The sequence below is a fragment of the Sorex araneus genome, chromosome 10 (genome assembly GCF_027595985.1).
Source record: "Sorex araneus isolate mSorAra2 chromosome 10, mSorAra2.pri, whole genome shotgun sequence".
Taxonomy (NCBI): Eukaryota; Metazoa; Chordata; class Mammalia; order Eulipotyphla; family Soricidae; genus Sorex; species Sorex araneus.
Window position 1 is genome coordinate 66,510,590 of NC_073311.1, and position 23,912 is coordinate 66,534,501.

The 23,912-nt window shown below is 48.6% G+C and overlaps 1 protein-coding gene and 1 non-coding gene across 3 annotated transcripts in view; one reads left to right on the forward strand and one right to left on the reverse strand.

The window, feature by feature from the left end:
* Window positions 1-20,377, reverse strand: part of AMN1 (antagonist of mitotic exit network 1 homolog) — a 40,601-nt gene extending 20,224 nt beyond the window's left edge. Inside the window, exons 1-2 of one of the 2 annotated variants that reach the window (XM_055118473.1) lie at window positions 20,220-20,355; window positions 5,859-6,179 (exon numbers count right to left, since the gene is read on the reverse strand). Coding sequence is in view for 1 of the 2 variants with exons in the window: in XM_004611330.2 (XP_004611387.2) it covers window positions 20,220-20,290 (71 nt within the window). In the remaining variant the exon portion in view is untranslated. Of the gene's footprint in view, window positions 1-5,858; window positions 6,180-20,219 lie in introns of both variants that reach the window. The other variant, XM_004611330.2, reaches the window with a different exon arrangement.
* A 1,861-nt stretch (window positions 20,378-22,238) lies between these two features.
* On the forward strand, window positions 22,239-22,374 carry LOC129399204 (U8 small nucleolar RNA). The gene has a single exon (XR_008626985.1). It is a non-coding gene; the product is annotated as a U8 small nucleolar RNA (small nucleolar RNA).
* The last annotated feature ends 1,538 nt before the right edge of the window (window positions 22,375-23,912 follow it).

Below are 23,912 nucleotides of genomic sequence, written 5' to 3' on the forward strand. Positions count from 1 at the left end.
AGAGGACCGACGCAGAGAAGAGGCCACATCTGCATAAAAAGGTTCTCAGGTGAGACATAAACCAGACACGAGGGGCTGGAGTAATACCACAGAGGGTAGGTTGCGTATGCCTTGCACATATGTCCGACCCGGGTTCGATTCCCAGCATCCCATATTGTCCCCTGAGCACCGCCAAGGCTAATTTCTGAGTGCAGAGCCAGGAGTAACTCCTTTACATAGCTGGATGTGACCCAAAAAGGAAAAAAAAAAAAGAAGAAATCAGACACGGGAGCCGTGCTCCTCAGGCTGGGCTGAACCCAGCAGAAAGCCGGGCGTTAAAGCACGTCCAACCTAACTCCTGCCTCAGACGCCCCCAGCTACCACGAGGCGGCCTCATGGTGCTGGAAACTCTTCTGCTGGCTGAGGTCTTCGTTCCTTCCCTTTCCCACCTTCCCTCGTGCCAACCTTTGCTCTTTCTTAGGCTTCTCTGTGCACACAGCACCCCCTCACCCCACCCCACCGATAAACATGCAAAGGGGTGCAGGGCAGACTGGCACTACTGTATTCTCACTCTCCCCGCCGTCACACACTTTTTTTTTTTTTTTTTTTTGCTTTTTGGGTCACACCTGGCGATGCACAGGGGTTACTCCTGGCTCTGCACTCAGGAATCACTCCTGGCGGTGCTCAGGGGACCATATGGGATGCTGGGGATCGAACCCGGGTCGGCCGCGTGCAAGGCAAACGCCCTACCCGCTGTGCTATCACTCCAGCCCCACACTTTTTTTTTAATTAAAGTGAGACAGTCACAAAGTTGTTCATCTTTGGGCTTCAGTCCTGTCCCTTCACCAGTGCACATTTCCCACCCCCGAGTCCCCAGTTTCCCTCCCCACTCCCACGTCAGCCTGTCTCTGCGGCAGACACTTTCTCCTCTCTCCATGCTTCACTGGCAGCCCGTTATACTTAACACTCTCCCTCCTTCCAGCACTGATCTGTCCAGAGTGAGCATTTCCAAGTCTCACTGCCACAGCGGCCCTTTCTGTCCTAACCGCATCCCCGCACCCACCTCCCGTTCCACCCCGATCTTGTGCCTGTGGCCGGCTTCCTGCCATGGACCAGCCCTCTTGGCACTCACTTCTATTGTCTTTGGGTACTACTCTCTCTCTCTCTCTCTCTCTCTCACACACACACACACAGACACACATATACAAATATACTTTATATCCCACAAATGAGTGGGATCATTCTATGTCAGTCCCTCTTCTTCTGACTCATTTCACTCAGTATGATACTCTTCATGTCCATCCATGTATGAGCAAATTTCATGACATTTTTTCCTGGTGACTGCATAGTATTCCACTGTGTAGATGTGCCATAATTTCATCAAATGGTCTGTTCTCAGGCACTCAGGTTGTTTCCAGATTGTGGCTATGGTGAATGGTGCTGCAGTGAACACAGGAGTGCAGATGGCCTTTCTGCATTATTTTTGAGCAACTAGGGTATATTCCCAGAACGGGTATTGCCGGGTCATATGGAAACTCAATTCCTAGTTTTTCTGAGGACTATCCATACTGTCTTCCCAAAGCTGGACCAGCTGACATTCCCAGCAGCAGTGAATGAGAGTCCCTTTCTCCCCGTATCTTGGGTATTAACCCCTTATCAGATGAGTGTTACAGCGGTCTCTACCATTCCTTGGGTGCTCTGTGTATCCTGGCCATCATTCCTTTAAGCTTCTTAGTTTGACGTAGCTACATTTGTTTGCTTCACTTACTTGGTCAGTGGAGTTTCATCCCTGAAGATGCCTCCAGCTCCACTGTCATGAATTCTGCCTATGTTTTCCTCTATGTACCTTTCGGATTCAAGTTTAATATCAGGGTCTTCAATCCATTCTTTAATTTATTTATTTTTTTGCTTTTTGGGTCACACCCGACAATGCTCAGGGTTACTCCTGGCTCTGCACTCAGGAATCACCCCTGGCAGTGCTCAGGGGACCATATGGGATGCTGAAAATCAAACCTGGGTCGGCCACGTGTAAGGCAAACGCCCTCCCCACTGTGCTATCACTCCAGCCCCTTATTTTGATTTGACTTTTATACACAACATTAGAAAGAGAGCTCAATTCTTTTTTTTTTTCGTGGCTTACCAGTTTTCCCAGCACCACTTATTGAAGAGGCTTTCCTTGCTCCACTTAATTTTTTCTTCCTTTTATCAAAGATTAACTAATCATATACCTGACGGTGTGTCTCAGTATATTCAACTCTATTCTATTGGTCTGTGGGTCTGTCTGTATTCTGATACCATACTGTTTTAATTACTACTACTTTGTATACAGCTTGAAGCTGGGGATGGTGATGCCTCCCATCTTCTTTTTCTTTTCTTTTTTTTTTTTGCTTTTTGGGTCACACCCAGCGATGCTCAGGGGTTACTCCTGGTGGTGCTCATGGGACCATATGGGATGCTGGGAATTGAACCTGGGTCAACCATGTGCAAGGTAAATGCCCTACTCGCCGTGCTATCGCTCCAGCCCCAGCCATCTTCTTTTTCCCAAGGATTACTTTAGCTGTTCATGGGGACTGGATTTATTGTTCCATATGAATTTCAAGAGTGTTTATTTTGCTTTATTTCTGGAATGGGAAGGAATGAGAATGAAGATAGATGGTTGGCAACTACATCACCTCCACTTCGCTGATGACATCATTCTAATAGCACTAGTAACATTAATAATACTAATAACACTAATAACATTAGCCAAGTGGCACAAATGCTGGCTGACTTCGACCACGAGTATGGAAAGGTCAGACTGCAGCTGAATCGCACCAAAACAATGTTCAAGAAAAATGCACTAGTCCCTGACATTCCATTTGCTCTCAACGGAATGAACATCTCCGAATGCAGCAGTTATATGTACCTGGGTCGAAAACTCAACATAAGTAATGACTTGGCGCCAGAACTGCGCAGGAGGAAGAGAGCAGTGTGGAATGCCTTCAAGAGCATCAAAGAAGTGGTTAAGAAGACAAAGAACCTCCGGCTCCGGGCACAGCCTTTAGACTCCACTGTTCTTCCTGCACTAACATACACCTCAGAGACCTGGGTCCCACGAAAACAGAATGAGAACACTATTCAGGTATCCCAAAGAGGAATCGAAAAAGCTATGCTTGGATATCACATTTCACTCAAGTAAGAGACGGAATCTGGAATTCCGACCTCCTTCGACGATCAAGAATCAGGGACACTGTCTTGTTTGCCAAGGCATCAAAAATCAGATGGCTGGACACGTAATGTGATTTAGAGACAACTGCTGGACTAGAGCTGTTACCGACTGGATTCCACGGGATGTCAAAAGACCGTATCGCTGCCTACCTACAAGATGGTCAGACTTCTTCATCAAAACCCTGAATGAACAGTTAGAGGCTCTTCATATTCCTGGAGCAAGCAAATACCACTGGGCCATGCTAGCACGCAACAGGGACAAATGGAGACGTTACTGGTGTCGCTCAAGCAAATCAAAGATCAACGGGATGACAAGTGATACAAGTGACAAGTTTATTTCTCTGAAAAATGTTTTATGAATATTCTTATAGGAACTGCATTAGATCTGGACAGTACTTTGGAGAGTATTATTGCCTCTTTGATGTTAATCCTCCCAATCCATGAGCAGGGGATGTGTCTCCATTTCGGTGTGTCCTCATTTCTTGAAGTAGTGTTTTGTAGTTTTCTCTGTATAGGTCTTTCACTTCTTTAAACTGACATGGAGGTACTCATTTTCTGAGGCATAATTGTGACTGGGACTGCTTTTTAAATATCTCTTTCACTCTTTCATTATTTGTACATAGAAAAGCCATGGACTTTTGTGTATTAATTTTATAGTCTGCTACTTTAATACATTAATATATTGAGTATAAGAATTTTTTGGTACAGGTTTTAGGATTTTCTAAATATCATATTATACACAAATAGTGATTGACCTCTTTCTTTCCTATCTTGATGCCTTTGTATCTTTTTCTTACCTAGTTGCTATGGCAAGTATTTCTAGTATACTATAGAAGTCAAGAGAATAGGCAAATTTGTCCTGTGCCTGATATTAGAGGGAAGTCTTTTAGTTTTTTCCCCAGTTGGTATAATGTTTGTGTGGGCCTGGAGTAAATGGCTTTGACTATACTGAAGAAAGTCCCTGCAGTTCCCATTTGGTTAAGAGTTTTTAGCTTGAATGGGTGTTGGATCTTGTTAAATGCTTTCTCTGTGTCTACTCATAAGATTAATTTTCTTTTTTTGATATGGAGTAGTGCATTCATTGACTAAATGTATTTAACCATCCTTGCATCCCTGCTATGAATCCCACTTAGACATGGTGTATGCTATTTTGATGAGCTATTGAATTCTATTTGCTAGTATTATGTTGAGGATCATTGCATCTGTGTTCACTAGGAAGATAGGCCTGTAGTACTTTTTTTTTTTTTTTTGTGATGCCTCTGTCTGATTTTGGTATGTTTGCTTCTCAGAAACTAGTTGGGAGTGCTTATGTTTCTTCAGTTTCCTGAAAGTGTTTGAAAAGGATTGGCAGAGGTCTTTTTTTTTTTTTTGCTTTTTTTGGGGGGTCACACCCAGTGATGCTCAGGGGTCACTCCTGGCTCTGCACTCAGGAGTTACTCCTGGTGGTGCTCGGGGGACCATATGGGATGCTGGGAATTGAACCCGGGTCGGCTGTGTGCAAGGCAAATGCCTTACCCGCTGTGCTATCGTTCCAGCCCTGGCAGAGGTCTTTACAGCAAACTGGCACCAGTGAATCCATCTGGACTGGGCTTTTTGTTTTGGGGAAGACTTGATTACCATTTCAATTTCCTCAATAGTGATAGGTCTGTTCAGGTATTCCAAATCATCTTGGCTCTGCCTTGGGAGGCTATAGAAGTCCAAGAGTTTATCCCCCCCCCCTTTTTTTTTTCAATGCTGAAGGGTTACTCCTGGCTCTGTGCTCAGGGACCACTCCTGGCATGCTCAGGGGACCATATGGGATGTCGAGAATCCTGGGTTGGCATGTACAAGGCAACTGCCCTACCCAATGTTCTATTTCTTCAGCCCCAATTTATTCACTTCTTTTGGATTCTCTTGTTTTGTGGCATGAAGATTCTCAAAGTAATCTCGAATGATCCTTTTAATTTCTATGGGGTCTGCTGTGATGTCCCCTTTTTCATCTCTGATTCAGTTAATCAGGTGTCGGATATTAACCCTAGGTGTTTTAGGCTTCATCAGTGAATTGCCCCTTTCCCTCTTCCAGAGAAGCTTACTGTGCTCTCACTAACATCCCTAACTTAAAGTTTATCTTTAACCTTTCCTTTGTGTTTTACCTCTGTCAGTTTCCCAGGTCAATGTTGATAACATATAAGCCAAAACTTCTGGTGATTTTGGACTTTGTATTTGAAGTGAATTACTTGCTTTTCTATCTCCTTTATAGCCTTTTCATATTTTCCATAGAGCAATGTTCTTGGCTTAAATTCAGAAAGACCATTAATGCTGTGCCCTTAATGTTTGGGAGTTGATTGACTGAAATATACCTATTCCTGGGCATCCATCATAATTACTTGACTCAGGCTTCGATATACCTCAAAAAGAAGGTCCCGCCATGGGACTGGGATAGACCTGGGGTGAGTGGTCAAGCTATTCCAACATCAAAACAGGACATTCTAGAATGCATAAAAGCATGATATTGATACAAACTGTTATGGCTTAAGAGACAGAATCCCCATGAGGAAGGACAAACTGAACTGGCCTGAGGACTTAGTCTGGGATTTACGGTAAAAGGCCTGCTTGCCTTCAGAGCCCAGAGGACCGAGTTTTGGAATCTATATCTCTTCCCGTGTTATCCCCACCTATGTGCACTCCTATACCTTGAACCCCCTCAGATGTTCTGTAAGTGTGTTGGCAGCTCTGCATTAAACGGGTCATTGTCCGTGGTCCCCGTCTCTTTGTTCCTCAGCTGGGGAGGCCCGGGAGGTGGTTCTCGGCCACTGACGAGCGCTCTGTGCAGCCCCCACGTCCTGAACTCACAGGGACGCCAGCCGTGAGTTCACGAGTGTGTGCGCGATGCATTCGAGGACGCAGCTGTGGGTTCAGGATGGAAAGGAGGAAACGTGCTCCCAGTCCAAAGGGCGCCAGGCTTGTCAGCAGGGAGGCCACACTGGAGGTGGAGCGAGCACACGGTCGTGGGCCTGTGGGGACGCAGAGGTCTGGTGTGAGAAAAGCATGGCTTTGTGTGGGGCCACACCACTTTGTTTGGTCTTGGTGCTCAGAGGCCACCCCAGCAGGGAGCGCGGGGGGGGGGGGGGTTCTACAGCAGTGGCCTGAGAACAAGTGGTGCTGGGACGGAGCTGGGGTACCCACAGCCAAGGCGTGAACTCCAACCCTTTCGGCAATCTCATGCTCTTCAGACTTATAAGGAGCACAAAGTTTGACCCAATTCTGCCCACTGTTGGCTTAGTTTTAATTTTAACCACCATTGTTGGATAACATTGGTTTATCCTTGCTCTTCCTGCAGGAAGCTTAGGCTTACTGAGTTACTCCCACAACAGTGCTCCCAATTCCATCAGGCACTCCTAATCTTATATTGCTTTTCTATTTCCTTTATGTCACTTGCATGGTTTAGCAATGTCCTTTTGTATAGACACAGGAAGACAGTTGATACTATACTTTTGTAACCTGGGAGTTAATTGACTCTGAATAATATTTACACCTGGGCATTCATTATATTCACTTAAGACTCAGTTGCCCTTACTTCCTAAGACACCCTCCCCCCAAAGGCGGGTCCCAGCAAGAGACTTGGATGGACCCAGGGCAAGCTGTAAGCTACCCTGGCATCAGAAAGGGACAAACTAATTATAAGAAGTATACGTTAAGAGCCACAGAAGTGTAACTTAAGAGCCTGGACATGGAACAAACTGTCATGATCCAAAAAGAAGCAACTGAATAAAGACCCTGCTGGGGTTAGGAAAGACTAACTTGGCCTGAGGACTGTGACCTCAGTCTCAGGGATATGTAGCGAGATGTCCCCAGGAAGAGCCAACCTTTAAGCTCAATATATCTCTTACTGTGTTCATACAAAATGATTGGAAATATTAGTAAGACGTAAATTCAATAGATTGTTTAAATGGGTTACTAGCCAAGGAAAGAAGAAAGCAATCCATCCTTAGATGGAACCCCACCTTTGAGTGGATCCCCTAGTAATCAAGAGTGCTGTACCCCCAGATGGGATTTTGTCCTTGAGTTAATCTCCTAAAAGATCTTCCCCTGAAGGAGGATTTTACATGTTTATTGTTATAATAATGTTCAATCCCACCTATGTGTACCCCCACCCTTCAAGATGTCTTTATAACTAGCTCTAAGGAGGAAATGGAAACAAACGGTCACTGATTATCAACCAGCCTGGGGTCTCATTCCCTGTTTCTACTGGCTGGCAGCTGGCTGGTGGGGGGTAGGGAGGGTCAGGGGCAGTTCTTGGCTACCACAGCCCCCACCTGATGCACGCATCGCCCACCCACACTTTTTGAACTCACAACCAAGATGAACCCTTTCTATAACACAAGAAATCCATAATCATCCAACTCTAAAAAGTACAGGTCACTAATGACCCCTGATTCTGAGTCCACAGGGTAAAATGCAGGGGCTGCCGCTGCGACAGATATGCCTTCAGTGCCCCAGAGCTGCCTCCCGGCTCCCCAGGCTCCCCAGAGAGACAGAGGCAAGGAGATGGGGGACCACAGCCTGATGGTGACAATGGCCCGTTTAATGCAAGCTGCTAGCATACTTATAGCACATCTGAGGGGGCTGAGGTAAGGACATAGGTGTGACTGGTCATTTACAGAGATAAACATTTGGCAGAGGAAATTCTCTTGGAGATACCAACTCAAGAAGACACTCTGTCTCCCAGGGACATCCACATTACTTTTATCTTTCCGTTTAGTTGTATAAGTTATCAATACTTGCCGTTGTTTGGATAAACACAGTAAGAGACAAGGATCCCAAAACTTAGTTCTCTGGGCTCTGAGAGCCAGCAAGGCTTTTACTGTAAATCCCAGACTAAGTCTTTAGGCCAGTTCAGCTTGTCCTTCCCCATGAGGGTTCTGTCTCTTAAGTCATAACAGCTTGCTTCAAGACCATGCATTTGTGCTTTCTAGAATGTTCCATTTCGATGCCAGGCAGCTTTGCCACTCACCCTGGGTCCATCCCAGTCCCACGGTGGGACCTCCCTTTTGAGGTGTTAGGAACTACAGCAACTGAAGGTTGAGTCAAGTAACTATCACCAAATACTTATACCCAGGAGTAGATATATCTCAGAGTCAGTCAACTCCCAAATATTAGGAGCACAGCATTAATGGTCTTTCTGTGTTTAACCAAAGAACACTGCTCTATAGTAAAATATGAAAAGACTCTAGGGGAAATAGAAAGCAGGAACCAATACACAGCACTTCAAATACAAAGCAGCACAAATACAAAGTTGAGAATTACCAGAAAGTTTTGGCTTATAAGTAATCAAGATTGACTTGGGGAACTTTTACAATGAGAGGTGAAATAAAAAGGGAAGGTTAGAGATACTTTAACTAGGTTAGGGATGTTAGCAAGAGCATGGTCAGCTTCTCTGGGAGGAGGAAAGGGGGCAATTCACGAGGGCCAATATCCAACACTTAGGATCCCCTGAGCCCCACCAGAAGGACCCTGGGCACAGAGTCAGGGGTAAGCCTTGAGCACCACAGGGTGTGGCCTCCAAACAAACTGAACACAATACATAAACCCTTTGTTAGCAATATTCACCAAAATTTATTCACCTTTCACTAGTCCAATAATAGGATTATCTATTGTTATTAACTCCAAGCATTTTATTCATCCCTAAACTAATTTAATTTCTATTCAATTTTTTGGGGGGTCACACCTGGCGATGCGCAGGGGTTATTCCTGGCTCTGCACTCAGGAATTACCCCTGGCGGTGCTCAGGGGACCATATGGGATGCTGGGAATCGAACCACGTCAGCTGCATGCAAGGCAAACGCCCCACCCACCGTGCTATTGCTCCAGCTCCATCTATTCAATTATTAATCCAACTAACGTAACAACTAACACTAGTCATCTCCAACTCTAAAGAACAAGTATGAAGTCATTCTATTTACTAGCTCATAAATCTGTTAGGTCTTTCTCCAAATCCACTCACACCCACTGCACGACTTCATAAGTCTGGAAATGCATTCCTTTATAAGCAGACACAGTAACAACTGGTGTCTACCACAAAGCAACATGACATTTTTATCCACCTCTCACTTCCAAATGCCATTCTCATTCCAGAGTCAATCCCCAGAACAGGCTTTCTGTCCTGAAGTGAGCAGGAAGCCAAAGACCATTATGCAGGTTTGGTTTGATTTAGTTTTGGGTCACACCCAGCAGTGTTCAGGTACTGCTCCTGGCTCTGAGATCAGGGGAGCACACACAGAGCTGAGGCTTGAACCCGGGTCAGCCACATGCAAGGCAGGAGCTTTAACCCCTACCCGAACTAACACTCAGGCACACCCCAGAGATTTTACACTAAAAGAGAAAACACTCTTGTTGCACAGCCCGTTGCCTTCCCTTCGCTTCAGGAGAGTATTTCTAAAACCAGAAGAAGATGGAGAAAGAAGTCAGGAAGGTTTCTGCTTGGTCGCATTGGTTCACTGAAGCCACTGTCCAGCTGGGCATCTTGATGGTGATGCTTCTAAAGACAGGGTGAGGGCCCTTAAGTAAACAGGAAGAGGGTATCTGGGGCAACTTGAATGGTGACCTCTTTCTGTTCATTTCTTCTGGAAACAACATACAAGTCATCATTTCCAGTTCTTAGTACTGGGCACTACTGTTTGGAAAGATAAAGGAACGAGGATTGTTGGATATCATTGGTTTGTCCTGCTCCCCTTGCAACTAGGAGCTTAGGTTTATCAGTCACACCCATCAAAGTGCTCCCGAGTCACTCCCATTCCTTTGTTTATCTGTAACCATTTCTACCAGTTTATCTGCTCTTCCTTTAATCAGACTCTGTTAATTTGTAAGGTCAGACCTTGCTAGGACAGTGTAAGTTAATATTGTCTTTAAGTTAATATTGTCTTTCTCCTCTCTTATGTCTTTTGAATAGTTTGCTTTAAAACAACATCCTTTTTGTATGGACAAAGAAAGACATTTATTAATATGCTTTGTTAACACGGGATCTAATTGGCTTCAAATATTATTCATTCCCGGGCATCTGCTTTCTTGACTTAAGCCTCAGCTGGCCTTACTTCCTAGCACCCTCAAAAGCAGGGTCCCAACGGGGGATGAGATGGACCCAGGGCAAGCAGTGAGTTATGTGCTACTCTGGCATTGAGATGGGCCTGGCCAAAGCGCCTAATGCTTAACTATATGTTAAGAGCTTGGTCATGGGCTGTCATGTCATGATCCAAAAGCAATGATGAGACTAGGCCCTGCTAGGGCTAGGAAAGACTAATCTGGCCTGAGCACTGTAGTCTGAGATCGAGGTGACCCCCGGGGAGCAATTCTATAAGCTTAATGCGTCTCTTGCTATGTCCTTACAAAATGATTTATAATATGAATACTTATATGCTAGTCGGACAAAGAGAGGAGAAACACACCCATGGAATTCCGCTCTTGGGCAGATGTCCTGCTGAGAGAGATTCTGTCCTAGTGAAAGGGATAGAACTTTACCCCCTATGGATTGTAACCACACCTATGTGTAAGCCCCGGCCTGCGTCATCCGGGGCATCGGGGGCTGCCCCGGACTCCGGAGATTTAAGGTAGCTGTATGAGGGGGCTGGGGCGAGGGGCAGTGGAGGCAGAGAGAGAGAGAATGAAGTAGGATGGGGGAGGAAGAAGAGGAGGAGAATCAGAGAAGAATGGAGAAAGAAGTTTGGAATAAACTGCGGTGAGACCAACCATCCTAGCTTCGTCCCTTCCCTCGCCTCGCGCTTTTCTTTCTTTTTTGTGTTTTTACACAGAGGATATTGACGTCTATTTGTACATTGTTATTCCTGCAAAATATTTACGACAGATTTACGACTTCTGAAAACAACCAGCAAAAACAATAGTTCTTAGGAAGCAACTTGGGAGAGTTCGTGTCTGTTAGGAGAGAGTAAGGGTGCTGCGCATCCTGCAACGCCCCAGGGGCAACACTTCAATCTTGAGTGAGAAGACTGGGTGACACTGACAAAGCCACTCATCTATTTTTCCAACCATAACTGGAACTGCAAGCCAACATTATTACCCATCACCCAATAACTGACTTAACTGGACCACAGTGTCTTAATAAATATTAGCTTCACAGCCCCGTCTGTTGTTACATTATTTAACTATTCTTGAATTCACAGTGACTTTAAGCCTATGTGTCTGCGTTACTGGCAAGCCTCTACTCAGATGACAGTTAAGTAACCACTAGTAAACTCACTTATATCACACAGCAAATTCACCTCCAGGGCCTCCCGCAGCCTCCTCAAAAATTCATCTTGCTAATAGAATCTCCTTTTAGCCATTTCATCTTTAGGCCACCTAGCCAACATACTAACCACTTATCAATGATGGTGACATAGGCTTTCGGTGTCCACACACCACACACCACTTGTTCAAAAAAAAGGATTTCAATATGAAACAACCCTGTTTCTCAGAATTTTTGCCAGAGACTGGGGAGATAGTACAGTACACAGGGGTCTTGCCTTGCATGTGGTCAACCCAGGTTTAACCCCCAGCACCCCACAGGAGTGTCTCTGAGCACAGGGCCAGGAGTAAACTCTGAGAAGGAAGTTTCCTCTTCTCCTGACCGTCTTCTCCTGTAAGTCGGACAGATTTTGCCAGTTTCTGCTGATCTTTTTTTCTCATTTAAGCCCCTTGACACTTGAATTAGGTGGCTGACGGCAGTTGACCCTCCACCAAACCTTCTCCAGTCCCTCTCCTGAATGTCTGCGTGTTACTAACCTCCCAAGAGTCTGTGACCAAGTTTTTCACAGCTCAGAGAAGAAAACCACACATGTGCTCCAAGCTCCACTACAGCTGTCTGAGGGATGCCACCACATACACTCTGTTGCTGAAAACTGATGCACCACGTATGATTCTCAGGTGGGATTCGTGGGTCAATATTCTTCACAGAGAAAGGTTTGCATGTGCTGCACAAAATTATTGGATCCTAGGACTAGAATGCGCAGAAGAATTCACAGTGAATTTCTCTACAACCTACACCTTTGACGGCCCGAAGCCCTGCGGACCTACGGCACTGCAGCACCAGCTAGACTCTGCGGCTGTCCGTGGTGTGAGCCGTGATTAGCAAAGCCACCAACATTCCAGAGCAGATCATCTTCCCATCCTGGCCCGGAGGTAATAAACCTAACCACTTCCTTGGCGCACCCAAAGACTCAGAATCACTCTCATCTCTCCCATCGGTCACAGGCAGTAGGACCCGCAGCCTTCCTTCCTGAACACCCCAGACTTCGTTACAGTCCGGTAGGAGCTACTGTCCCAGCTGTAGGCTTCGTATTTCCTGCTCAGCAAATTCAAACCACAAATGAACTCATGCAGAACTGCGGTTTGAGGTCACGTGCTCCAAACACTGTTCACAATCGGTGCCGTGATGGCTGGAGCAAGACTTACCGGGTCAGCGTCCTCGACACACCCGAGTGCATGCTACTCAGGGTCTGAACATCATCATCAGTCATGCCGCTACTCTGTTTATGTGCTAATGCCTACAAAAACAGGACAACGCACACAGCACATTACAGTGTAAAGTCATGTATATAAGAAATGCTCTTGTGCTGATTCCTACTCGTTAGCCCTCCTAATTCTATCACTTAATTCCTTAACTGCTGACTCAGAGTAACAAATTTCCTATGACAGAAATCCATAACTTATATTTACCAATAAAGTATGCAAGAAATGTTCATTTGTGTTCCATATATACAACGTTTAAACAGAAATAATTCATCTTGGAACCAAAAGAATCTGTGCAAGTCCAACTGAAAAAGCAAATCTATTTAGTTACCTTACCAGTTATGCAGCCAACACAAGTGCTTAGGAAAACACACCTGCACTGACCTGCAGAAAGCTCGAGAGCCGAGCACATGGGAACTCTAGGACTCATCCTGGCACTGCATGGTCCCCCGAGTGCCTTGGAAATCACCTCCACTCTCCCCCTCCCCTGAGCATGCCAGGAACAACCCTTACTTCCACCCCAGTCCAGCATAAGCTGCGGGTATAAAGTAGCCCCTGAGCACCACTGGGTGTGGCTCAAGACAAACCCCAACTTCCCAGCAAAACAACATAACCTATATCCTTACATAAAAACTATAATATAATCTCACTGCTCACTCCTAGTATTTATGCTTTCAGGACAGGAGATAATTACCTCACTATCACTGTCATCCCGTTGCTCATCGATTTGTTCGAGCGGGCACCAGTAATGTCTCTCATTGAGAGACTTATTGTGACTGTTTTTGGCATATCCAATACGCACGGGTAGCTTGCCAGGCTCTGCAGTGCGGGCTCGATACTCTCGGTAGCTTGCCGGGCTCTCTGAGAGGGGCAGAGGAATTGAACTCGGGTCGGCCACGTGAAAGGCGAAAGCCCAACCGCAGTGCTATCGCTCCAGCCCAAAATGACTTAATTTTTTTAAAAAAAAATTTGTAAAGTAGGGCTGGAGCGATAGCACAGCAGGTAGGGCATTTGCCTTGTATGCGGCCAACCCGGTTTCGATTCCTCCATACTTCTCAGAGAACCCGGCAAGCTACCTGCTACGCCCACAGCTGTGACACCTGTGTAGCTGTAGCAAAATGCTGCTGCGCTGGAGGTCTGCAGATGAGAGGCTGAGGTGGGAGCTCCCCGGAGCGGGGCCTCAGGCAGTTCCCCTACAATCTGTGGTCATCACGTGACCTGACGACACCAGAAACTGCTGGAGCACAAGACGACCTTGGTTTTGCCTTAGCTTAACTATCTGTGCCTTTCTTCTGTGCATTTCTTATCTGTGCATTCGTATTGGAACAGTACGAGCGTTTCCTGATCAGGATGTTGCCAACACCACAGGCCGGCCAGAATTAGATGAATTAATATCTGAAGCCCCCCTTTCCTTTTGTTCAAGCACCTGTCTCAGAAGCATAGTAGAATGCTGGAGACGCCTCATTGGGTTTTTTCTAAACAAGGTTGAGGATAAAAAGAGCTGTTCTTGGAAATCAAAGTAACAGACGAAATGAAAGTAAAAACAAAGGTGTTGCAGAAATCACAGCATAGTGAGACAAAAACATTTCCAGAAAGAAGAGTTGGCTAAGATTCCCCGCAGGGACACAATATTTTGTGGGAGAGCGATGGCGGGCTTTGCCGCCACGTTGCTCCCCCTGCAGTAAAAGATTACCTAGATCCACCCCCCTTTTTACAGGAGCTAACGACAACATTGGGAATAGATGGGTAAACTATGAAGGGAAACGACGGTTGTTTTCAGAGCTCCCATTTATGGCTAGATTAGCTAGATGAAGAAAACCCTGGTGTTTATTTAAACCTTTTGCAATATATTATAACAAATTCCTGACGGGAGAAAGGGCTTTAAACACTTAATGCTTAAACTGACACGGATGTGATCATTGGCGCGAAACAGACATTTCAAAGAACCTTAGCTTTACCCTAGCCTTACAGAAAAACAAGAGGTCACAGAAGCGAGATGCGGAATTAACTCATACTGTGTTGGGGACTGCTCAGGACCCTGAACAAAAGAGGACCCCGAAACCTTTACCCTGGACAAACCAGAAAATTCCATTACCAGCTTTGCTTGACCTGAGGCACAGGTGCCCTTGTGACAAAGGAAATAGCCAAACTCAAGAGGTAAAAGTAGCCCAGGGCAGTTAACTAAGAGACACCATTAAGCCCCTAAGTAGAATGCCTTCCTCTACCTTGTGCATTCCTCCTGCCAGATGCTCCTGCCAGATAGACCCTTGCCTTCCCCTCTCCACTATTTCTCAATCTACTCTTGAAGAATGTTGTAAGCCCACCTAATACACCCCGAACCTTTCCTTATTTGGTCTGAGAAGACACTTCCCTGATGATTGACAACTTATGTACCAACCCCCTGCTAAGAAAAGTATAAAACCAGCGTGGCAGTTAATAAAGTTGCCCTTGATCGGCATGTGTCGTCTTGGGCCCCCTATTTATTATCCTCACTAGTTTTATTTCAGGTCGGAACCGCTCACAGAACCCATCCAATTAGGAGCGCTTTCCACTGTTGTCTCTCCGCGGGCCGGAGAGATCTCCGGGAGAAAGCGCAATACTGTAATAATAACGAAGCGCAATACTTCGTTAATAATTTTTCTGCTGAATTATAATCATCAAAGTAGTGTTCTAATGATGTATTGTAATCATCAAAGCAGTGGTCTAATGGTGTAACCTGTTGTTGTAACCCCCTGCTTATTGCTATTTCCTTGGAGAAACAATATATAAGCACAGCTTTGCAGAATAAAGTGGCAGCAGTTCACCAGCTTATAGTGTGGCTGTCTGTCATTTCCCCGCCGATTCCTGACTTCTCCTGATTCCTTCGACCCTGGTTCCCCGTGGTCGGTGGTCTCCACTGGGTGGTCCGCGGCACTACCAAGAGTATCCTGTCTGCACGGCAGAGCCTGGCAAGCTACCTGTGGCATATATGATATGCCAAAAACAGTAACAAGTCTCACAATGGAGACGTTACTGGTGCCTGCTCGAGCAAATCGATGAACAATGGGACGACAGTGCTACAGTGCTACTATAAAATAGTTCACAATATTTGATTACACTTAATATTTAAACACCAATCTCACCACCATATACCACCATATTTCGGGTGTTCCATCCTGTACCCCAATCCCTGCCCCAAAGCAGACCGAAATAATGAGCGAAATATTTCCCTCTAAGGTTGGTTGCGTCCTACTTTGAAGGCCATCAAATGTGGTGGGTACTCTTGGTGTGTGGGTAGGGTGTGTCCTATGAAGTGTTGTGCAGTCACAAATGTAGCTGCACTGTCCAGGAACAGATTCACCCGTGGGTGAAGCCCTAGTGTGTGGAGAGCGGCTCTGAGCATGGCGGCAATTGAGCTCTGGAGGCTTTCAGCTGCTGGGGCGGGTCCCCCCTTCTGGAGCGCCCCAAGTGAAACAGCCTGGCGCGAGGTCTGGCAGCTTGGTTTCGGTGAGCATCATGTTATGCTCCCTTCCAGGAGAGGACATGCCATCTGATGGTGGCCGATGATGAGGTTATCTGGCGCCAGGCAGGGGGGCTCATGGGTATGACTGCTGACATGCCGGAGACATCAAAGTGACTCAAAAAGTATTCAGACCCTAAAATTGTAACCTAGCTTTTTGGTCTGGCAGTGCTGAGGTAATTCTTGGGTTTTTCACTCAGAAATCACTCCTGGTGGTGTTTGGGGAGCCATTAGGGATGCCGAGGTTCAAACCCGGGTCAGCTACATGCCAGGCAAGCACCCTACTTCCTGTACTCTCTCTCCAGCCCTAACCTTGTTTTTTTTTTTTTTTTGCAGGGACACCTTCAGGAGTATTTAGGAGTCCCTCCTGGTGGTGCCCAGATTGAATGGGGTCGAGAGCCTGCAAGGCAAGCACTGAAGCCCAGGGCAATCTCTCCAGCTCTCACCTCACTGTTTTGCTCTGTGGTACGCACTCAGGCTGGAGCTGCTTGGGGGCTCGAGGACCACACCAAACAATGCTGGGTGGGGGAACAGCGCTGGGGAGTGACCAAACAACTTCTGACTTTTGCTTCCACAGGTATGCCACACTGAGGCCGAGCTCACCTGGGCATTCCCTGCTCACTGCTGTACCCATTAATTCTATCCTAAGGAATCACAGTGCTTCAAAACTATAAGCACTGATGCTACAGTAAAGGCCTACAGCCCACCAGCTTCAGGAGTCTACGATCAGCTCCCAAAATAAAGCCCCCCCACACACCGAGAGTATCCCACCCATATGGCAGAGCCTGGCAAGCTACCTGTGGCATATTCAATATGCCAAAAACAATAACAACAAGTCTCACAATGGAGACGTTACTGGGGCCGCTCAAGCAAATCATTAACAACGGGACCACAGTGCTACAGTGCTACATGAACCTAGATGAGCCCCTGCCGTTAATCCTCGGCTAATTTTCAATTAACCTAAAGATTCAGAGGTAATTTTTTAAAAGGAACATTTTTTACTTGAAACAGTTACAAAGCTGTTCATGATTTCCAGTAATATCATGTTCTAACATCCGTTCCTTAATCAATAACCCCAGTTTCCCACACCCCATTTCAACCCCAGTCTGCCCCTGTGGCAGACACTTTTCTTTTTTTTCCTTTTAGGCACTGAGGTTTGCAATACTGTTACTGAAAGGGCATCAGGCATATTGCTTTCCCTCCTTTCAGCCAGCTCTTGTGCTGAGTGACTATTTCCCCACCTATCTGCACTCCGCAACCCCCCTGGGGAATTGACAAGCCTCCTACCACGCACCAGTCCCCCTGGCTCTTGTTTCTATTGTCTTTGGGCATTATTTTCACACTACGTTCATGTATCTACATATCTGTATTTCGCACATGAATGCTATCATTCTCTCTGTCCCTTCCGCTTTGACTCAATTTGTTTGCCATGATACTCTCCGTGTCATGATGTATTAGCAACTTTCATGACTTCATTTTTCCTTAGTATCGTATTCCATTGTGTAAGTGTACCATAGTTTCTTTCCTTTTCATGTACCACAATTTCTTTATCCACTTATCTGTTCTCAGGCACTTGGGTTGCTTCCAGATTCTGTCAAAAAAGGGCATGTTTTTGATATAAAAGAAGCATGTTCAGAATGCCAGTGCAGGGGTTAAGGCACTAGCTTTGCATGGGGTTGACCCTAATTTGATCCCCAGCACCATATATGGTTCCCAGAGCACCATCATGAGTGACCCCTGAGCACAGAGCCAGTAGTCCCTGAGTCCCGCTGGTTGTGGCCCAGCTTCTGTGCTCCAATAATTTGGGGTACAAGTTTGGGTAGCAAACCTAAAGTGTACCTGAAAGAGGGATGAAAATTTTTTCATTTTGGGCCATACTAGGTGGTACTCAGAGAACCATACAGACCTGGGGATCAAATCCAAGATTCCCACATGCCAAGCACATGTGCCAGCCCTATGAGCCATCTGCCTGGTTCAAGCTGGGTTTTATACGAATACAAGATGAGGTACACGGTTAAATGATTAGTGTTAACAAATTTAAATTATTCATGACTACATACTACTGATGTCCTAGAAACAATAAAAAGGAAATTGACCCAATCCTCCCAAAGCCTATAATTATTATTTTTTGGATACCATAACCAGGAATTTAGCTGAAGGCCTCATATATTTGAAGAATGCACTCTTCTACCAACATCAGCTATCTTTATTCAGATAACAAATTGACTGTTTGGTGGTTTCTTATAACAACTGTTTCAACAAATGTCAATTTTATTGAAAAGTCCACTGAAAAAGACACCTACATGGGGATGCAGGTGGAGGGAAGGGGACGTTGGTGATGGGACTGGTGTTGGAACATGTTATGTCTGAAGCAACTCTATTATGAACAACTTTATAAGTCTTGGGGGTCTCAATAAATATTCCTGGAGGGAGAGGATACAGAAAAAGGCAGGTCTTAAACCACGTTAGGAGATGTTAAATTTATAAATTCTGAACTCTAGAATTACTAAGATAATTGAAAATTTTTTTAGCCAGAAAATATGAAACCCTTAAAATCACTGCAACTTGGATGGAACCAGCCGGGACCATGCTGGAGAAAGCGAGGCAAAGAGCAGAGTTCACACGGTGTGTACGAGACACACAATCAGAGTATAAAGATGGTCAACAACAGGCAAAAAAAAAACAAAACAAAAAATCCCACCCAAAAAATACAGAAGAAACTCTCGAGTTCAGAGAGATAGACCCCTGCCTGGCATGCGGTCCCCCCGACACAGCCAGGTCACTACCGAGCGTAGCGCCAGTCAAGACGTGGCCCAAACAAACAAAAAGCCCCCTTGGCCAGCGACAGCAGACACCCTGAAAGCTGCGGAAGCCCCGAGCCCCTGACCGTGCCATGCGGGCGCTGGCAAAGAGGGGGGTCACAGGGCTGGTCAGCAGGGGCCGGTGAAGCCAGGGCTGGTTGGCAAGGGCCAGTGAAGCCAGGGCTGGCCAGCAAGGGCCGGTGAAGTCAGGGCTGGCCAGCAGGGGCTGGTGAAGCCAGGGCTGGTCAGCAAGGGCCGGTGAAGCCAGGGCTGGCCAGCAGGGGCCGGTGAAGCCAGGGCGGTCATCAGGGGCCGGTGAAGCCAGGGCTGCTCATCAGGGGCCAGTGAATCCAGGGCGGTCATCAGGGGCCGGTGAAGCCAGGGCTGGCCGGCAGGGGCCAGTGAATCCAGGGCGGTCATCAGGGGCAGATGAAGCCAGGGCTGGTCAGCAAGGGCCGGTGAAGCCAGGGCTGGCCAGCAGGGGCCGGTGAAGCCAGGGCTGGCCAGCAAGGGCCGGTGAAGCCAGGGCGGTCAGCAGGGGCCGGTGAAGCCAGGGCTGGCCAGCAAGGGCCAGAGAAGCCAGGGCTGGCCAGCAAGGGCCGGTGAAGCCAGGGCGGTCAGCAGGGACCGGTGAAGCCAGGGCTGGCCAGCAAGGGACGGTGAAGCCAGGGCTGGCCAGCAGGGGCCGGTGAAGCCAGGGCTGGCCGGCAAGGGCCGGTGAAGCCAGGGCGGTCAGCAGGGGCCGGTGAAGCCAGGGCTGGCCAGCAGGGGCCAGTGAAGCCAGGGCGGTCAGCAGGGGCCGGTGAAGCCAGGGCTGGCCAGCAGGGGCCGGTGAAGCCAGGGCGGTCATCAGGGGCAGATGAAACCAGGGCTGGCCAGCAGGGGCCGGTGAAGCCAGGGCTGGTCAGCAGGGGCAGATGAAGCCAGGGCTGGCCAGCAGGGGCCGGTGAAGCCAGGGCGGTCATCAGGGGCCAGTGAAGCCAGGGCTGGCCAGCAGGCGCCGGCGGGAGGACCCTGCCCCTGTCCCGGGCCAGCCCCGGCTCCATCCCCAGCACCGCCGGAGGAGCACCCAGGCGGGACCAGAGCCGGGGTCGGGGGTCGCGCGGGGGTCGGGGTCCGGCGACGGGCGGCCGGGGGACGTCCTGAGGGGCAGGCCCGGGCGGGGAGGCTCCTGCCGCCCCCGGGCCCCCGCCACGGCCCTGAGCCCCCGGGCCCGGCCCCCCGAGCGCGTCCGCGCGGCGCGGCGCACTCACTTGTCCAGCAGCGGGCTGACCCGGGCGCCCGACACCACGTTCACTCTCGGCGGCCTCCGGCGCGGCCCCATAACGGCCGCGGCCACCGCTTCCTGCCGCCTCCCGTGCGCGGCGCACACGCGTGACGTCACGACCGCGCCGGCGGGGCGGGGCCTGCGGGAGGCGCATTCGCGTGGCGTCACAGCCGCGTCAGCGGGGCGGGGCCTGGGGCGGCGCTCTCGGCGCACACGTGTGACGTCACGACCGCACTGGTGTGGGCGGGGCGGGTGGCGCATGCGCGGGAGCACCGCGGGCCGGCGCTCGGACCTCCGCGCCGCCCACGCTCACTGCTCAGCGCCGCAACAAGCCCCCCAGACGCCGCGAAGCCGGAGTGGAGAAGCAGCTGCACCGTTGGGGGCCTGGTGGCTGCAAGTTGTGGGGCTCTGTTTCGGGGGGCTAGAGGGGAGAAGTGGGGCAACGAGGATCGCCGAGATTAATACCAGGAATCAGGGGTGCCGAAAAGCAAGTTTTCCTGCCCCCCGGGTTCGAGTCCCGCTCGCCTCGGTGACCAGAGAGAGGAGGGGACGCCTCCGCGCCTGCCCGAGCGGGCCGGGCGCCCAGGCAGGACTGGGCGAAGGTGGGTGTCGGGCCGCCGACCCCAGCGGTGAACCGTGTCCGAGCTGGGCTGCTACTCCGTGGAGCTCGCCCTGAGCAGCAAAGGCTGGAGGGGCTCAGGCCCAGAGCTTGACTGGACCAGTGAAGTGAAGGGTGGACGAGGGTGTGCTGCCCTCTGGGAGGTTTGCAGCTGCCACAGCCTGGGGCTCTGCAGAGCAGCGGGTGCAGCTGTCGGCAAGACCAGGACACCCGAGCACGGCTGGCAAATCACAAGTCACCGCGCAGTTCTTGCCATGCCCTGTGGGCTGTCCCTGCCTCTCAGCTCTGCCCGCAGGACTCCTGGGAAAGGCTGGTCAGTGCTACCACCGAGTCAGCTGTCTGGGGATAGAGATCGTCCAAATGGTCTCTAAGGCACCGCAGCCAGTTCGGAGTGACCTCACTGGCACCTGGGAGAGGTGGATGGGAAACAGGGGCTGCCAGATGGGTCCTATAAGAAATACCTCCGTTTTATGGGCTGCAGCTTCACAGCTTGTAGGTCCATGGCAATGCGTGTCTCCAAGTTGTGATGGAATCATCAGGACTTTTTGCCCCTTAACTTCCCCAAGAAACTTGGAGGAATTGAAAACGGGAACAAGAAAGTCACGCAACCAAAGAGCATGCACTTGTCTCACACGTTTGAAGTCCTATGTTCCATTCCTGGTACTGCAAAGCAAGAACAAGATGACCGAGGTCTGTAGTTGGGGAGCTGGGGGTGGGGTAGATGGGTGACTGCTCTCCCAGGGAGCAGCCACACAGTGACATTCTTTTGCCTCTTACTGTGCCAGGACAGAGCCTGACCTGTTCCTTTGCTGGTAAGGACCCAACCCCCAGCTGGAAGGTTCTGGTCTGTGGGCACAGTGCCCTTAACCTGACACTCTCCTCATGACATCAAAAACCTGACCTACTACATGACTCAGCTGTTCTCTATACATGTGACCTGTGTTGGCTGTATGTTCAACTGTGCATGCACACATCCCTCTCATGTATGAGTTCTGTGAAACATGTACACCGGCATATGGCCAGGCTGCCTCTTCCTTCTTCGGAGCTGCTCTACATCAGTCTTTCCAACTTCAGTTGCATTTTTGTCAGTAACTTTTCTATTCCACTGTCCTGTGCTTTGTGGACAGTGCAACAGACATTTGCAGCAATTTTTTTTTTCTTTTTGGGTCACACCCGGCATGCACAGGGATTACTCCTGGCGGTGCTCAGGGAACCATATGGGATGCTGGGAATCGAACCCGGGTCAGCCTCATGCAAAGCAAATGCCCTACCCGCTGTGCTATCACTCCAGCCCCCTGCAACAGACATTTGGATTTCTTGCCATTTCACTGTCATGAAGCAGTACTCATCATGTGACTTCTCAGTCCTTTAAAATTGTAAAATGGATCGTCAGATAGTATAATTCTTACCTGTTCCTCTACTCAGAGGGCAGGTAGAACATGATGATTGGAGTTCACATGATTTGTGATTAACGTCTCTGTGTAATTGGGGCTGGCAACACTCTCAATTCCTCCCATCTGATTCTTCTTTTTAAAAAAAAGTGTAAAACCATCCTTATCCTGGAGCTGAATGAACAGAGGCTGCAGCTGGCTCTGCCCTCACTGTCTGCAGAAGTCCGGGAGGAATAGGCTGTCAGCAGGTGCAGGCCGTTCCCCTGCTTCTGATTAGGAAAGACGTGTGAGGAGGTAGCCGTATGTGTCAAGGAGACATAGAGGCACAGGTGGTGGCTGGCACCAAGGTCCTTCATGGAAGTGCTGGGGGAGGGGCAGATTCCAGAGGAAAGCAGCAGAATGGGGATGCTCAGCACTGAGCTGAGCTGGAGTTGGGAAAAAGTGAAGCATCAAGGCTAACTTGCAGGCTTTGTGTTCAGAGAAAGGGTGGCATGAGGGATGTCACTGAGGATTCCAGCGTTGTGGTTTTTGTTTTTTTTTTTCTTGCTTTTTGGGTCACACTCGGCAATGCACAGGGGTCATTCCTGGCTCATGCACTCAGGAATTACCCCTGGTGGTGCTCAGGGGACCACATGGGATGTGGGATTCGAACCCGGGTCGGCCACGTGCAAGGCAAACGCCCTACCCGCTGTGCTATCACTCCAGCCCTCCAGCGTTGTTTTTAAAGAGGAAGATTAGATTCTGGACTTGTGGGGAATAAAGGCTTGGGGTCACAGTCCTGGGCGCTGGTCTGGTTAAGGAAAATGAGCCCACGCAGAGGAAGGGGCCCTGCAGAAACTCACAAGGCGCTGCGGAAGAGAAGTAGGATCAAGCCTATCACTGGCTGCAGACAACCAAGCAAGAGAACACTGGAGAGTGACAGTGCTAGGCTGTGGGGTACAGCCCGATCGGAAGGCCAAGTGGACACTTGTGACACTTGTTTAAACTGCTGCTCCCACTGGTACTCAGGTGAAGAGAAGGTCTCAAGAAGGTGAACACAACTTCAAGGAAGGCAAAGTGACCAATCCAGACACTCTTAGGGTGCTTCCAGATGTCACAGCATGCCACCTCAGGAATGAAGCTCATGTGTCCTTAGATGTGAGAGTTCCAGAGCACACACACCCCTACTAGTCTTGGGATACCTCCAGGACTACCCACACTATTATCAGAGCCTCTTTTAAAAAGCTATTCAGAATCCCAGGACACTTGGCAGAGGCTAGTCCCAGACAAAGATGGACCCTTCCAGAACCTGTCAAAATACACTTTGGAGACAGACACAAGCTCAAGGAAAAGTCTTTCCAGTAGCTTCAGGAAACCAGCATCCAGAATCATGGTTTGGAAATAGCCCTAATCAGGATTGAAGGTGCCCTTGTTGTAGCAGATATTTATAGCCAGGCATGGCAGTTGACAGATGAGATCGAATAAGACCAAGACATTCCTATCTCATGCTCAGGAAAACAGAATGTTCTTATTTTTGTTGTTTATTTTGGAAGACACAGGTTTTAGAATTCCCTGTGAATCAAGAGGACCTGCTATCCTCAGTTTACCTTGTACTGTGAAGCTGTTGTTGTGTGGGTATGGCCAGACTCAGGACAAGAGACCATTAGCCCCCCCCCCCCATCAGAACCTC